This window comes from Phalaenopsis equestris, unplaced genomic scaffold, assembly GCF_001263595.1.
Source record: "Phalaenopsis equestris unplaced genomic scaffold, ASM126359v1 Scaffold000024, whole genome shotgun sequence".
Taxonomy (NCBI): Eukaryota; Viridiplantae; Streptophyta; class Magnoliopsida; order Asparagales; family Orchidaceae; genus Phalaenopsis; species Phalaenopsis equestris.
This window is the reverse complement of record NW_018164466.1, coordinates 1,169,580-1,183,672: the sequence shown is the minus strand read 5'-3', so window position 1 is coordinate 1,183,672 and position 14,093 is coordinate 1,169,580. Positions and strand designations below refer to the sequence as shown.

At 32.9% G+C, this 14,093-nt stretch overlaps 1 protein-coding gene across 2 annotated transcripts; it reads right to left on the bottom strand.

Annotated features, from left to right (window-relative positions):
• Nucleotides 1-279: 279 nt before the first annotated feature.
• LOC110018529 (probable methyltransferase PMT24) lies at nt 280-12,459 on the bottom strand (the record flags this gene model as incomplete). Of its 2 annotated transcripts, XM_020715866.1 has the most annotated exon segments (9): nt 280-474; nt 1,061-1,333; nt 1,414-1,588; nt 4,295-4,405; nt 4,508-4,778; nt 4,956-5,105; nt 5,211-6,480; nt 12,104-12,211; nt 12,339-12,459. In XM_020715866.1, coding segments are annotated over 7 exon segments (2,426 nt in total), but the record flags the coding sequence as incomplete, so codon positions are not given.
• Between the last annotated feature and the right edge of the window lie 1,634 nt (nt 12,460-14,093).

Genomic DNA, 14,093 nt, shown 5'->3' with positions numbered 1-14,093 from the left:
GATATGTAAATACATAAGAAATGAGTAGTATGTATCTAGTTTTATCGTCTGAAAGCTTCTGAAACAGAAGATCATTTCATATTTACATAAACAGCACTCAAACCCTTAATATGACATCAAAAATACCATTTTTACTTTTTAGAAGTTCAATAAACCTTTTATGAAACCAAAGTGTTATAAACATGAATATAAAATTTAGGTGTTGGTTATGCAAATACATAAAAATTGTGTGGTATGCATGTATATTTCCCAAAAAAAAGAAAAAGGAGCAATATTCACCTCTTCTTGATCCTGGAAAATAGATGATCTGCATGAAGAAGATCGTATGTTCTAGGATAGGTGCTGAATGATTCGCACCAATCATGATATATGCCAAAGAGCCCACGTTCAAATATGACAGGAAGGGTGTCGGGTGAATCAATGGACACAACATTCATAACCCAAACCTTCATGTCCCGTAAGGCTGCAGCAAATCTGTCAAAAACAACCGAAGCAACAGATATCAATGAGTTAAAGGATAAAATTAAAAATTAATCACAACAAGCTTTTCAATGAGTTCCAGCTCGACAGCATATCTAATAAAGTAATAAAGTGCCAAAATAGTCTCGAATATTTACATTGGGCCATTATAATCCCAAAATTTATAAAAATGTCAGATTAGTCCCGAAATTTTTTTAACCGTGCGGGGACTACTTAAGCCTGTATATTTCTGTGTCCTAAATTGACACTTCCATAGACTTTGGGACTCGAATGCCTCCTGCAAAGAGTTTGTAGACCATTTTGTCACTTTTCTCTAAAGGGAAATATCATGAAGAAAATAATGGAAACAGTTAATATCCCTATTTTATTATAATCCAGCATGGCACATTACACAGCTGTACACAGCTGCAAAAATTTAAAAATAAAAAGGATTTACTAATGCTGGTCTTACATGACATAGAATGAAAGATTTATTCTTATTTCTATTCACATAAAAAGAAATGTTCTTCTTTAAAAGTGGGCCCTTTTATAGGATAAAATCCATGCAAAAACTCAAAATAAAGTGAGGCAGATCACTTACCCTCCATATACTGATCTCATATCCATAACATTTCTCACATTAGACCAGTTGATACCCATTCCATTAATGTAAGATTTACTAACTACTTTTTTCCAATGGTTATAATCATCTCGGAAATCCTCAGGGCCAGGTTTGCCATAAACCCCAACATGTGAGCTGTTGAGCCAATATGGTGGTGTCTCCAACCTTTGCGGCCATTTATCGGGCCAATGTGAGCCACGAAGAGTGGGATCGACAGGCAACTTGTGTATGCATGCTTGAAGTTGAATATTCCTTTATCATTTTAGAATAAAATGGGTAAATAAATGTGAAAGGACTGAAGAAATCGTAGTACATTTTGATTATAAGCTTACCAGGCTGCGTTTGGATCATCAGATTCCTGGCAGAGCGGTGGGCTGTTCTGGCTTCTTGTGTCATAGCAGGCATTGTTTGATGGTTTTCTGAATATAGCAAAACCTACTTCGTTAAGGGCATCCCTTGTTTTAGTTACCATTTCCCAACACAGAGATTTTGTCAAAGCAAACGTTGCTGGAATCAAGTCCCACACAAATGTTTAAGTTAGAGACGTTATTAATGACGTGGTACTTCAAATCTTAAAGATCCAAGGCATCAAAAAATAGATGTTAACAGAAGCAGCTTTCCCCCTAAAAAAAAAGCTTTCCTCGTATAATTTGATGAAAAAAATATGGTAAGAGTTATAATGTGGGATTTCCATGAAATAAAAATATGAAGTACAGATACATTAAAAGATCGGTGCTGCAAACTACATCGTGTTAGGCCAAAAAAAATATATACTTTTTATGCGGAAGTGCCTGTTAGGATTGAATACAATGAATTCAAAACATCATAAGACAAGGAGATTTAAATCATAGCCCATGTCCATGAAAAAATGGAAGGAATCCAATCAACTCGAAATAAGTTGCACGTGTTTGAAGGGGAATAAGAAAATGATCCCTCTCTCTCTCATCTGTTAATAAGGCTGAGTTCTTTTTTTTCTTCCACATCAATCACTCTCAATAGAAAAAAAAAGGAATGTACAAGGTTAAAATTACCCAAAATATAAAATTTAGCTATATTTTGTTCGTATAGAAAAGCATTGACTTGAAAGCATGCTTTGTTCATTCCCCCCTGGCTATCTATACACAAAATTACTTTTTAAAAAAAAATTTGTTTAATTATTATAAATTTAAAATTAAAACAGTATTTGGGGATTGGCCAAAAATTCTTATCTTGACTAGTGGGAAGTGAGCAATCTGAAGCACTCCCTTTGACATGTTAAGCACCATGAATCCATGACAATACTCTTTTCATGTTAAGTACATGAATTCATGGCACTCCTTTTTCATATTAAGCACACGAATTCATAGCACATATTTTCCTTAATTAGCACGTGAATTTGTGGCTCCTTTTATACCTTATTTAGCATTTTCTCCTTATTTATCACATGAATTTTTTAATCCTTTTATATCTTAGTTAGCTATTCTAATACTATCAAAACTTAACCTTCACTGGATTGTAGAGATCTACCATTTAAAGTTTACTTGAGATGCCTCTGGAAGCAGGTTTGTTAAATATGTTAGCAAGTTGAATTCCTATTTGAATATATGGAGTGCAAATTAACTTATTTTCTAATTTCCTATTCAATGTCATAAGAGTACAAGAATTAAAAATTATATAATTTTGATCCAGACAGCAAGACACAAAAGATTTTTTTTTTTTTTTGAGAGCGAATGAGAGCGAATTAAAGAAGTCAAGAAGTCCTTAAATTATCAATTCCAAGTTGAAAGTTCTTGGTTAAACAAGATAATCTTTCTTTATTCAATTCGCCTTCTTTATTTACAATACAACTTTGGAGTTTTGCTTGTAGAGTTTTTATCATTTCTCTTTAATATGCCTTTTTTCTCACAATAATAGCACTACAAGTGCTTATAGGTAAAGGCTTTTATCCTTCTTTTTGATGAGATTTGGCGATAACAAGTCCCTTATCTTGGGGTACTATGCTTGTCATTGTTGATGTTTCAAATTTGATCGTGTAAAACAATACCTTCTTATTTCAATTCAAATGAGCGAGAATATCTCATTTAGGGATAGGCTCTTTATGCTCAAGATTTGAATACAAATTTGGTCAACTTTATTATTGAGTCTCACAAGAATGCTAAACATCCTCTCTTTCTACAAATTATTTGAGAAACATATATCATTACTACAATTCATTGTGAGACATTGATAGTAATCTAATTCTCACTAATGAAAACTTATTATATTGAAATATTCAATGATAGCGAGGTTAACCTACTCGGTTGGTAAGAGCTTTGTCTTATCTTATACATGAGCGCAACAATTTAAACTTTCGAGTTTATTTGATAGCTTCTCAAATGACTTGATGTTGTTAGGCATATGCATTAAGTTTCATAAGTATGACATGAACACGAAATCTGCATCAACTTAACGTATAAACTTTTGGGAAGTTAGAGCCATTAGAGGATCAAGAAGATGATGGATTTTCCCCCTTTTCTTACACAAAGGCATTCATAACTTGAGACCACTTGAAGTTTTTTTTTTTAACTATTCAAATGATACAAGGTCTTACAAGGTCTGCAATATTTAAAAAAAATTCTCCTTTAATCTAATTTTCCCTATTTATGATAGTCAACTTTTTAGAAGGGAAGTAAAAAAAATCAAGCATGATGAGGAGAAAAATGAAAAAGATGTAAAAATAAATGTTAGAAAAGAAGTAAAATTAGACCTTATTTGAATACAATATAGAAAAGAAGTAGCTAGTATTTATTCATTGCCTCCATAAGCATTTATACAAAAAATTACCTAGAAAATAGTTAAAAATAATAATTATAAAGAATTTAAAAATTAAAACTGTTGCCTCTTAGCTAGTGGGAGAAGCAAAATCCACGATACTCCCTTTCCATATTAAGTACATGAATCCATGGCACTCTACTTTTAATGTTAAGCACAAGAATCCGTGGCACTCCTCTTTTCATATTAAACATCTGAATTTATAGCACATATTCTATTATATTTATTACATGAATCCAAGGCTCCTTTCATTACTTATTTTTAATAATAATAGTTTCAACAATTAGCCATAACATCTAGTTACTTAAATATTGTTCATTCAAGAATAATAAGTTTCATCAGATTCCACATTATCACTACTTTTGGCATGCATTTCAACCAAGTTAAAACTAGAGAAGCTGTAATATACAAAAAATAAAATACCATTCCATATCTCCTGCTCTTCTTTCAATGCTCGATAAACTGGAGTAGCAGACCATACAAAATAGCCATCCGGACGTAGCAATCGATTCAGTTCCAACAATAGCATACCACCTAAAGCTTACTCCTTCAGTAATTTTGCATGAAAAAAGTACATATACTGAAAGATTAGAGCAAATTGTAACTGAAAAAAGTATATATACGGAAAAAGCTTACCTTCAATGTGCCATGGCACTCGGCAACGAGCACAATGAATAACGTCAAAGACCTTGCTAGGAAAAGGGAGTCTCTTGGTTCCCATGACAGCTGATATTGCCGGAATTCCTCTTTCAAGGGCAAATTGCACCTGAGCTTCATGCTCATCTTTTGGAGCAAAAGACATGGTGAGAGTATCTCGGTCAAAGAGATATCCTCCAAAGCTAGCAACCCCACAGCCAACATCTAACACAACACGGCTTTGTTTTCCCCACGCTATATCAGGTAATGACTACGTGAAAATGAAAGAAAACATCTCATATATCAGAGGTAAGGATCTCAATTAAACATATACTTAAGAGGCATCATCAAACCATAATAGCAATCAGCATCTGCTCAACAAGAATATTCTAAACAATGATCAATCAAGCTGTTAAAAAAAATGCCAAAATATGACAAAGATTCATACCTCTTGGATGAAATCAATGTAGTGAAGTGCACCATTTTTAAATTGAGTTCCACCACCAGGGAAAATAAGATGTTCTCCACTCACTTTAACCCAATTTTGGTGCCCCTTCACAACTGCAAGCTTAGTGTGAGGAACATTGTAGTACCATACCTGCAGTTAATTGATATCCAAAACAGAGTAAACTAATTAGCTTACTCATCCAAAAAAGTCATGCATATCACATCAAAACTTAGATCAGTCAGTAGCGCCATGTACCTTCTCCCTACTGTTAGGCCACTCAATAGGCTTTCGATATCCTTTTGGGCATGGAACAAGACAAGTTGGCCCCTCTTTAGGGCAATGCCTTTCACGATGTTCATAATGCTTTGTGCTTCGGAGCTTCTTGATAGCTTCCTCATTATCAAGACAAGGTATATAATCCTCTCCTGCAGTAACATTACAAAGCTTCCAGTTATATTGTCCCTTGGATGATGAGGATGCTTGAAGCTCTTTCTGATTCTTTGATTCAGCAGATTGTGTAGACCAAGCCCCATTTTGTGTATTAGTCTCATTAAGAAGATCAGACTGAGCTTCATCTGGCAATATATCATCAACAGCCCGGTCCTTTGCTTGAGGTTCAGTCTTGTTCTCCACATTAGCTTTTTCAACCTCCTTCTCATGATTTTGCCCTGCCTCCTCCTTTATCAGCCCTTCCTCTTTCTCAGCCTGCACTGCATCAGCATCATCTTCAGATTTCTCCTCCCCTACATTCTTGTTATCCGACTGTTTTTGCACACTACTGCTAGCATCATTGGATTTTTCCTCATTTCCAGGTTGATCCTCATCACCAGCAGTTTCTTCAGAGTTCTTATTATTTGATTGATCTGTTTGAGATTCTGTAGCAGATTCATCAGAACTCTGCTCTGAATCATTGTTTTGCTCAGAACTCTCTTCTTGATCAGCATCTTTCTCCTTGTTTATTCCCTTTTCAGTATTCCTAGCTTCAGTCAAACTCTGTTCTGTACTGATGTTTTGCCCATTCTTTCGCGACTCCGTAGAACCACCCTCAGCAAGCACGCCTTCAGCTGTTTTTGCTACTTCACCACCTTCACCGGTCCCGCTCACATCACTGTACGTCTGAGGTTTTGATTCACCAACAGAGTCATCCTTCTCTCCCTTAATTGAATCAGAAGAGTTGTCTTCTGAATTTTCTGGGGCAGCCTGATCATCTGAAGCCTCATTATTAGATTTTCTTGCAGTTGCCTCTCCGCTGGATTTAGTATCCCCTTGTGATTTATCTTCAGGAACATCCCCAGACTTCCCCTCAAAGTGCTTGGAAAGGCCATCTGAAACCGTTTCTGCCACTTTAGATTTGCCAGATGCTGGCATCTCTACTGGTACCACAGTAGATGATGTCATCATCCAGACTCCCACCAAGCACAGAGCAACGAAAACAACGAGGGTCGCATTTGAACAACATGAGGGCGACCTCCTATTGTCAACCCGGTGGATCCTTCCAATCGCCATCTTTTAATGTATAGCAAACCTAGAGCAAATATTTGGAAAAATAAATGAAAAAAAAAAAAGATTCACAAACTGTACGAATGTTCGCGTTCCAATGATAGAATTTAAAACAAAATAAAGCGTTTAAAAAAAATCTAGCAAGCAAGGAACAAATAAAATGCGGCTGTTGGAAAAAAACTACATGGACTTCTAATAGAAGCACTCTATTATTATTAGAAGAAAAAGAATGGTATACAGTGCTGGACCTAAGGGGATATTATATTAATGCTAACTAGGCGAGATCATCAGTAGATATTAGATCTACTTCAATATAACGCATGGTACTAGGAGCATTCTGATTATATGGAGAAGCATGAAACAAACTCGTCTCAAGGTACAATGCTGAATTTGAATTCAGGGCAACCTCTCAAGATATTTGTAAATTCTTATAGATTAAAATTACACTAGAAAATTTAAAAATCAAATAAGTATTGTCCATTATACAATACAATATGATCAAACAAAACAAGTTGAGATGGATAGATATTTTATAAAAAAAAAATTAATTTGTATTCCATATATTCCAACTTGAAATTAAACTAGCTGAGATATTTATCAATAAACTTTATAACACTGTATTCAAAAATATCTTAAGCAAATTTTAAATGATGGATCTCCGCCATTGAATTTGAGAGAGTATTGAAAGTATTAGAATTGTTAAATAAAAAATAAAATGAGCCACAAAACCATGCGAAAAATACGGGAAAATAAATGCCGCGGATTCATGTGCATAACAAGGAAAGATGAGCACCATTAATTTATGTGCTTGAAAGAAATGGGAGTGCCATGGATCACTAAAACCTCCCAAAAGCAATTATGAGAAGTTTTAGAATGTGGATTTAATTTTTTAATCCTCTGTAAGTAATAATTTTTAATTATTTTTAAGGTAATTTTGTCTACAAATCAATTGAGAGAATAAACAAAGAAATGCTTTAAAGCCACTTTTTTATATTAGCTTATTAAACATTTATTATTTTATTAAATGATCTAAGGCCAAATTAAACCAATTCTGGCCATGTGCAGATTATTAAATGATGTCATGTAGAATTTGTTATCACTATTAAATCACTAAAAAGATGATCATAACCCATTTGATAGATAGTAATGCTTATAGGGCAAACGACATCAACTAAGGCCAAATTAAACCAATTCTGGCCATGTGCAGTAAATTCTAGCAAATCCAAATTAATTCTAAAGGTCACAAAAAATATTAAAGATAAGTTTTCATTTGCATTTTGGGTAAAAAAAAATATTTAAACTTTTCGGTTATTGAAAATTTGTGACGCTAAAAATTCTGTTTTTAGTGATTTTTATAATAAATTAGATACTAAAGATGATGAAATATATATTTATAAACTAGTCAAACAAAGGGAAAAGAAAAGCAAGGATTTAATTCAAGCGTATTAAATATGAAAATCAAAAAATATTATTCTGAGAGAAAGATACTCAACATTGGTGAGTGAGCTATTGTAATAAAATTTTCAATGAAGCTTCTGAAAATGCAATCGACCTTGTGATCCTAATATCCTTAAAAATAATAAAATGTTTTTTTTACCGTAGCAACAGTAAAAAAGAAGTTGAAGAGGATTAAAGAAAAACAATAATGAAAAATCAATAGGACCTGATGATATCTCAATTAAGGTGTGAAATATTTAAGAAATTTTGGGAGTTTCTTGGCTTACTAAACTCTTTAATTATTTTATAGACTAAAAATAGTCTGAGTAGAGGAAGGTTATTTTGATCCCTATTTATAAGAATAAAGGGGGTGCGCAAGAGTGTTCAAATTATAGAGGAATTAAGTTTATGTGTTATACTTTAAAATTATGAGAGAGGGTAAATGAACATATGCTAAGATGTGATATAAAGATTTCTCATAATCAATTTGGATTTATGTCGGGCATGTCTACTAAGAAAGTTGTAGATTTACTGAGAGGTTTGATGGAGAAGTATAGAGAGAGTAAGGAGGACCTACGTATGATTTTTATTGATTTAGAAAAAGCTTATGATAAGGTTCCAAGAGAAGTCCTTGATAAAAAGCTTATGATAAGGTTCCAAGAGAAGTCCTTTGGAGAGCTAGAAAAGAAAGGTGGTGATATGACTTATATGAACTCATTAAAAATATGTATACTAGAGTTGTTACTTGTGTTCGAACAGAAGGAGGATTGACAATGCATTTTCCTATTTCAGTCATTTTCCTATTTCAGTTGTGCATTTTCCTATTTCAGTTGGATAACATCATGGATCTGCTTTAAGCCCATAGCTTTTTATTTTAGTTATGGATGCTCTTATTGGACATTTACAAGAGGATGTACCTTGTTGTATGTTTTTTTGCTAATGATATCCTTCTTGTGGCTAAGACTAGAGAAAGAGTTCAAGAAAAACTTGAATTATGGAGTTTTACCTTGAGGTCTAAAAGTTTCGTTTGAGTAGATCTAAAACTAAATACATGGAATGCAATTTTAGTAGTAGTAGCTCTAGTGGCACAGTTGTAACTATAGCCGACCAAATCATTAAACGGGGTGAACGTTTTAGATATATCGGGTCTATTGTTCAAAGTGATGGTGATATAGATGGGGATGTTATTATTAGAATTCATGTTGGTTGATTTAAGTGGAGGAATGCATATGGCCTATTGTGTGAAAGAAAAGTACCGCTTAAACTTGAAGAGATATTTTATAAGATAGTGTTGAGAATTGCAATGCTTTATAGCGCAGAATATAAGCCTTTAAAAGAGAAGTATAAAACAAAGTTAAGTGTTGTTGAGATGAGAATGCTTATGTAGATGAGTGGCTTGACACTTAGAGACAAAATAAGAAATGAATATATATGTTATAGGGTTAGTGTAGCTCCAGTGGCGAAAAATATTAGAGAGAGTCATCATAGATGGTTTGGTCACATTAAACGTTGACCATCAGATGATCCAGATGGGAGAGTAAATATTTTACATTCTAGTTATGTTAAAAAAAGGCAGAGGTAGACCTAAAAAGACTGAGGCACATTATATAAAAACATGATCTTAATCTAATAGGATTAAATGAAAATATGACACTCAATATGAAGCAGTAGAGAAAAATGATTTGTATAGACGACCCCACTTAGTGGGATAAGGGGTTGTTGTTGTAGTTGTTGTAGTTATTGAAATTTTACTAAAACAACATACTATAACCACATTGTGGTGAAAAAAGAGGAAAAAAATATAAACTTTGATCATTGTGTAAGATGTAGCTCTAACAATCTCTAGACTAAATGTTTAATCAAAACACATGTTGTTAACCTGAATATACAAGTTCGCTCTGAAAAATGTGCTAAGACAACGGATCATCACATAACATATTCAAGGAACTATATGCCATCATAGCCAAGCAATGTAAATAGTCCTCAAACCCATATCTCCCTATTTGTGCTAGAGTTGACGCCCAACAAATCTCCAAATGAGCATGAAGCTTACCCAATGGTTTCAATAGAACATCCCTTGTCTCTCAAAATTACATAACATCAATCCAATTGATCAAGCAAGTTGGTTGAGAACCCAAATTTGAAAATGATACTTCTTAGTTGATCCATGGATCCTAGTTAAGATCCGACATCAATATGTATGCCCAAGCAGCTTTACTGAAATTCATACTAACAAGTTAGCAACCTCTCCTAGGAATAAACATTATCAAAAGCTTCTAATCCCCAAAGAATTAAGTCAACTTCATGAGTTGTGCTACAACAATGCAAATTCAATTTCCGTTGATTAACATTCTAGGACACAAGAAAATTCACATATATATTTGGATGGATGCTAAGGCATCAACACACATTAAATCAAAGCATCCCTCTAATGAATACCAAAACATCTTAAAAGTTTGAAAATGAATAAATTTCAAGCCATTAAACCAATCAAAGTCTCTTGTCTTGTATGCTCTACTTCATATCAAATTGGAACCCATGAAAATTTGATGGTCATATCTTACACCTCAAAGCTGTAGGTGGTCATACTGCACACCTTTGTATCAATAAGTGAAAGAAAATATTGAATAAAATTGACTTGAGGTCTATTGTTTATACTTGTGGTAAGGGTTGTTCGGAAGTTTAGAAATATCACTAGAACAATAAGCTAATTTAGAGTTTAATGTCGTAGCACCTCCTAATGTGACGAGCATCAATTGCAAGAAGCAATTAATATTATATTACAATCAAGCGCCAAAAAGTTAACAAGAGTACTTTCACGTCTGGCCTCATTACCAATCACAATGTCATCAATCAAGTTGTAAAAACATATTGGGGCTTAGGGTATAAAACCATGCTACTCAAAAAAACTTATGTGTTCCTTCCCTAAGAACGTACTAAACTTAGGTCCTAGCTAAGCCACGTTTCTCGTATCTATAAAATTATGGTGGCCTTCGTACTTGTATTAAAAAAATATATAGTAAGATGGTTTTTTTTTTTCCGTACTAGGCATTCTAACTAGTAAGAAACATATTATTATGCTTGCACATCATAGAATTGGTCCTTTTTTTTCTTGATCTCATTTAAAAAAAAAAGATATCTTAAGTTCATGAAATGTTGCTTTAAACACCACTGAATAGTAGGGGTGAACATTCAGTCGGTTTGGATGTTTAGATTTTCAAATTGGGCAAATTGACTTCAACCGAAATCCAAAATCGAAAGTACCGAACCAAACAAAATTTTGATAAAACCAAACCAGTCAAACCGAAGTTTAATTTGGTTTGAACAATTTAGTTTTACATAAACCGAAATATTGTTTAAAGATATAAGCATATGATGATAATTTGAGAAAATGAAGATTACTTAGCAATGACTATGTAATGTTAATCACTAAAAAATCTACTTACTAAATATTTCAAAAAAGATTTGCCTAGAAAATTCGGTTTTCGGCTCATTCAGTTAAATAAGAATTAAAACCAAACCGTAAACTAAAAACCAAACTTTAACATTTCTAAAATCGTAATCCAATTTTTTTTTTTTTAAAAAAAAAAAACTGAACCGAATCAACCAAATTGACATTTCAACCAAATTGACTTGGCTCGGTTCAATTTTTCGGTTTAAGCCAAATAATGCACGCCCCTATTAAAAAGTCTTCAAAATTCCGAGCTAACAACAAAAGAGCATCCTTTTTTCTTCAAAAGGTGGTTAGACGAATGCAGAACATTAACTCCAGGCAAGAGACATCCATGAAAAGCTATTAATCGAGAACAAGTCTTATATTAACCCAGTTACTATCAACGAATGAAAACTCAACGGCACGAGCAATTCTATGTCATCGCTGAAAAATGAAAATTAAATTCATAAAAAACATCACATTTCTAAAATCTACATCAACATTTTCCGTTTTAGACATACAAATAAAGATTAAAATCCCCCAAAAAGTAGTGCAAAAACAAAAACCTCCAAAGTAAAATTGAACAAGAACATACTAAGCTCAATAATTATGAAAGGTATTCAATACCAGATCTGTCACAAAAACATAAGACATCACTATAAGCATGCCTCAGAACTTCACCATATCTGTTCCTCTGGATAAAACCAAAACAGCCCTCCAATTCCCAAACACAAAGCATTCTTAAAAGCATTTCATAGAGATCTACTAGGAAACTCACCAGATCCGGTCCTCTGGACTCTGGAAAAAACCAGAACGAAACAAGATCCCACCAATGCGCCTCTCAGACTCAAAAAAATTCAAGCAAACGATAACCAGGTAACAATTTCTTGGCAAAATCAACAAAACAGGCACCACAATTAAATGAAGCAAATATACCCAGCAGGCTAATGAATCAGCAGGTAAACTAAAGTTGAGATAGAGCTGCACAGAGAGAAGGAGAAGCCGATTCGTACCTCAGCGGATCTGGAAGAAGAGCGAAGAAAACGAAAGAAAAGGAGTGGTGAGGAATTCCCTCGAACCGCGGCGAGCGAAAGGCTTTAGTTTTAAAAGAGGTTAATGGCACGATATCAAAAATCAAATAAATGAAAATACTAATTTTAATCTTATATTTCTTCATGTCGGATACTAGTGGTTTTTATGGGCCTCGCAGGAATTACAATGCGCTTCCACAAACCTCCAGATTCTAGGTACAAATAGGACTGTCAAAAAAATTTGTTCACAATTTGTGTTTGATTTGTGAATGAGTTCGTGTTTGATTCATTTAATAATTAAACGAGATAAATGTGAATAATTTTTTTCATTCGTTTAGTTAAAAGAATCAAACACGAACACTGATGCGTCCGTTCGTGTTCTAATCATTATTGTTCAAAATATAAAATAATTTAAAATAATTATATATAAAAAATTTATGATATTTTAAATTTTGAATTTTATAAATTATAATATTTTTTAAAATTAATGATAACAATATATTAATATACTATATTAGTAATATACTAATAGAGATATTATATATTTATATAATATAAGTTATATAATTAATATATTATATTATTTATATATATTAATATTAAGGATGTTAAACTGGCTAGTCGTTCGCGAACACTCATGTTCAGCTCGTTCGTTAAGAAATGAACATGAACACTGACTTCACAAACAATTTCAATCACGAGCTTATTTCAAACAAACTAAATTTCAAACGAACTGAACACGAACACAAGCTCTATTCGTTCGTGTTCGGTTCGTTTACACCCATAGGTACAAATATTAAGCCTGAACTCCACTCCGGAGGAAGGAGTCCAATAAAATCACGTCATGTGGAGGTGTTAGAAAAAAAAATCATTTTAAGATATGAAAATATTCCTCTTGTGTTATTCTGCATTATTCAGATGTTATTGTTATAGTATTCATGTGTTATGTGTTCTAGGAATATTCCTGGTGTTATAATAACACAATAATACATCAATTATTTTAAATAACACTAAGAATAGCCAACTTCACAGGAAAAAAAAAAAGGAGGAATTCATTCTTAAGGAAATACATAAATAAAACTGTTCAATCATAAACAAAAATTGACTTTTTCCTAACATTTCTGTGTCCACGAAAATTTTACACTTTGATTAATTGAAACAAAAAAAAAGCTAAATCTCAATAGCTGAAAATTCCATTTTAACCCTATCCTTTTGGTATAAATGAATAAATCATAAAAAAAATGGCATTTAACTATAATATCATTACCACAAGTTTAATTTCTTTGAGTGAAATAAGTTTTAGTTGTATAATTCATAGCCATAAGAAAAAAAAGTTTAAAAATGACATTAAAATAATAGTGGTAGAATATTGACTCCATAATAATTAAATACGGCCTTCGCAACATGTTACAAATAATATTATTATTAAAATATTGTTGTACATCAACTTTATAATTTCTTATTCCCTAACTCAGAGAAGAGTGGACCTATGTACCCCTATTACATAGTGGATTGTTTCAACATGGTTAAGCCTCATCACTTTTTTCCCTTTCTAGAAATCTTCATATAAAAAGTTAAGGTGTCTCCTCCTGCTACTTGTCACTTTAATTACATAAATGTGTGTTAGATTTTTGTGTAATGCTAAAATGTTAAATTATCACTCTTCCACCGCAGATCTTTAGGCACTCGTCAAAACAAATGAGAGTTTGACGAATAATCTCTACTCTTTTTGCACCA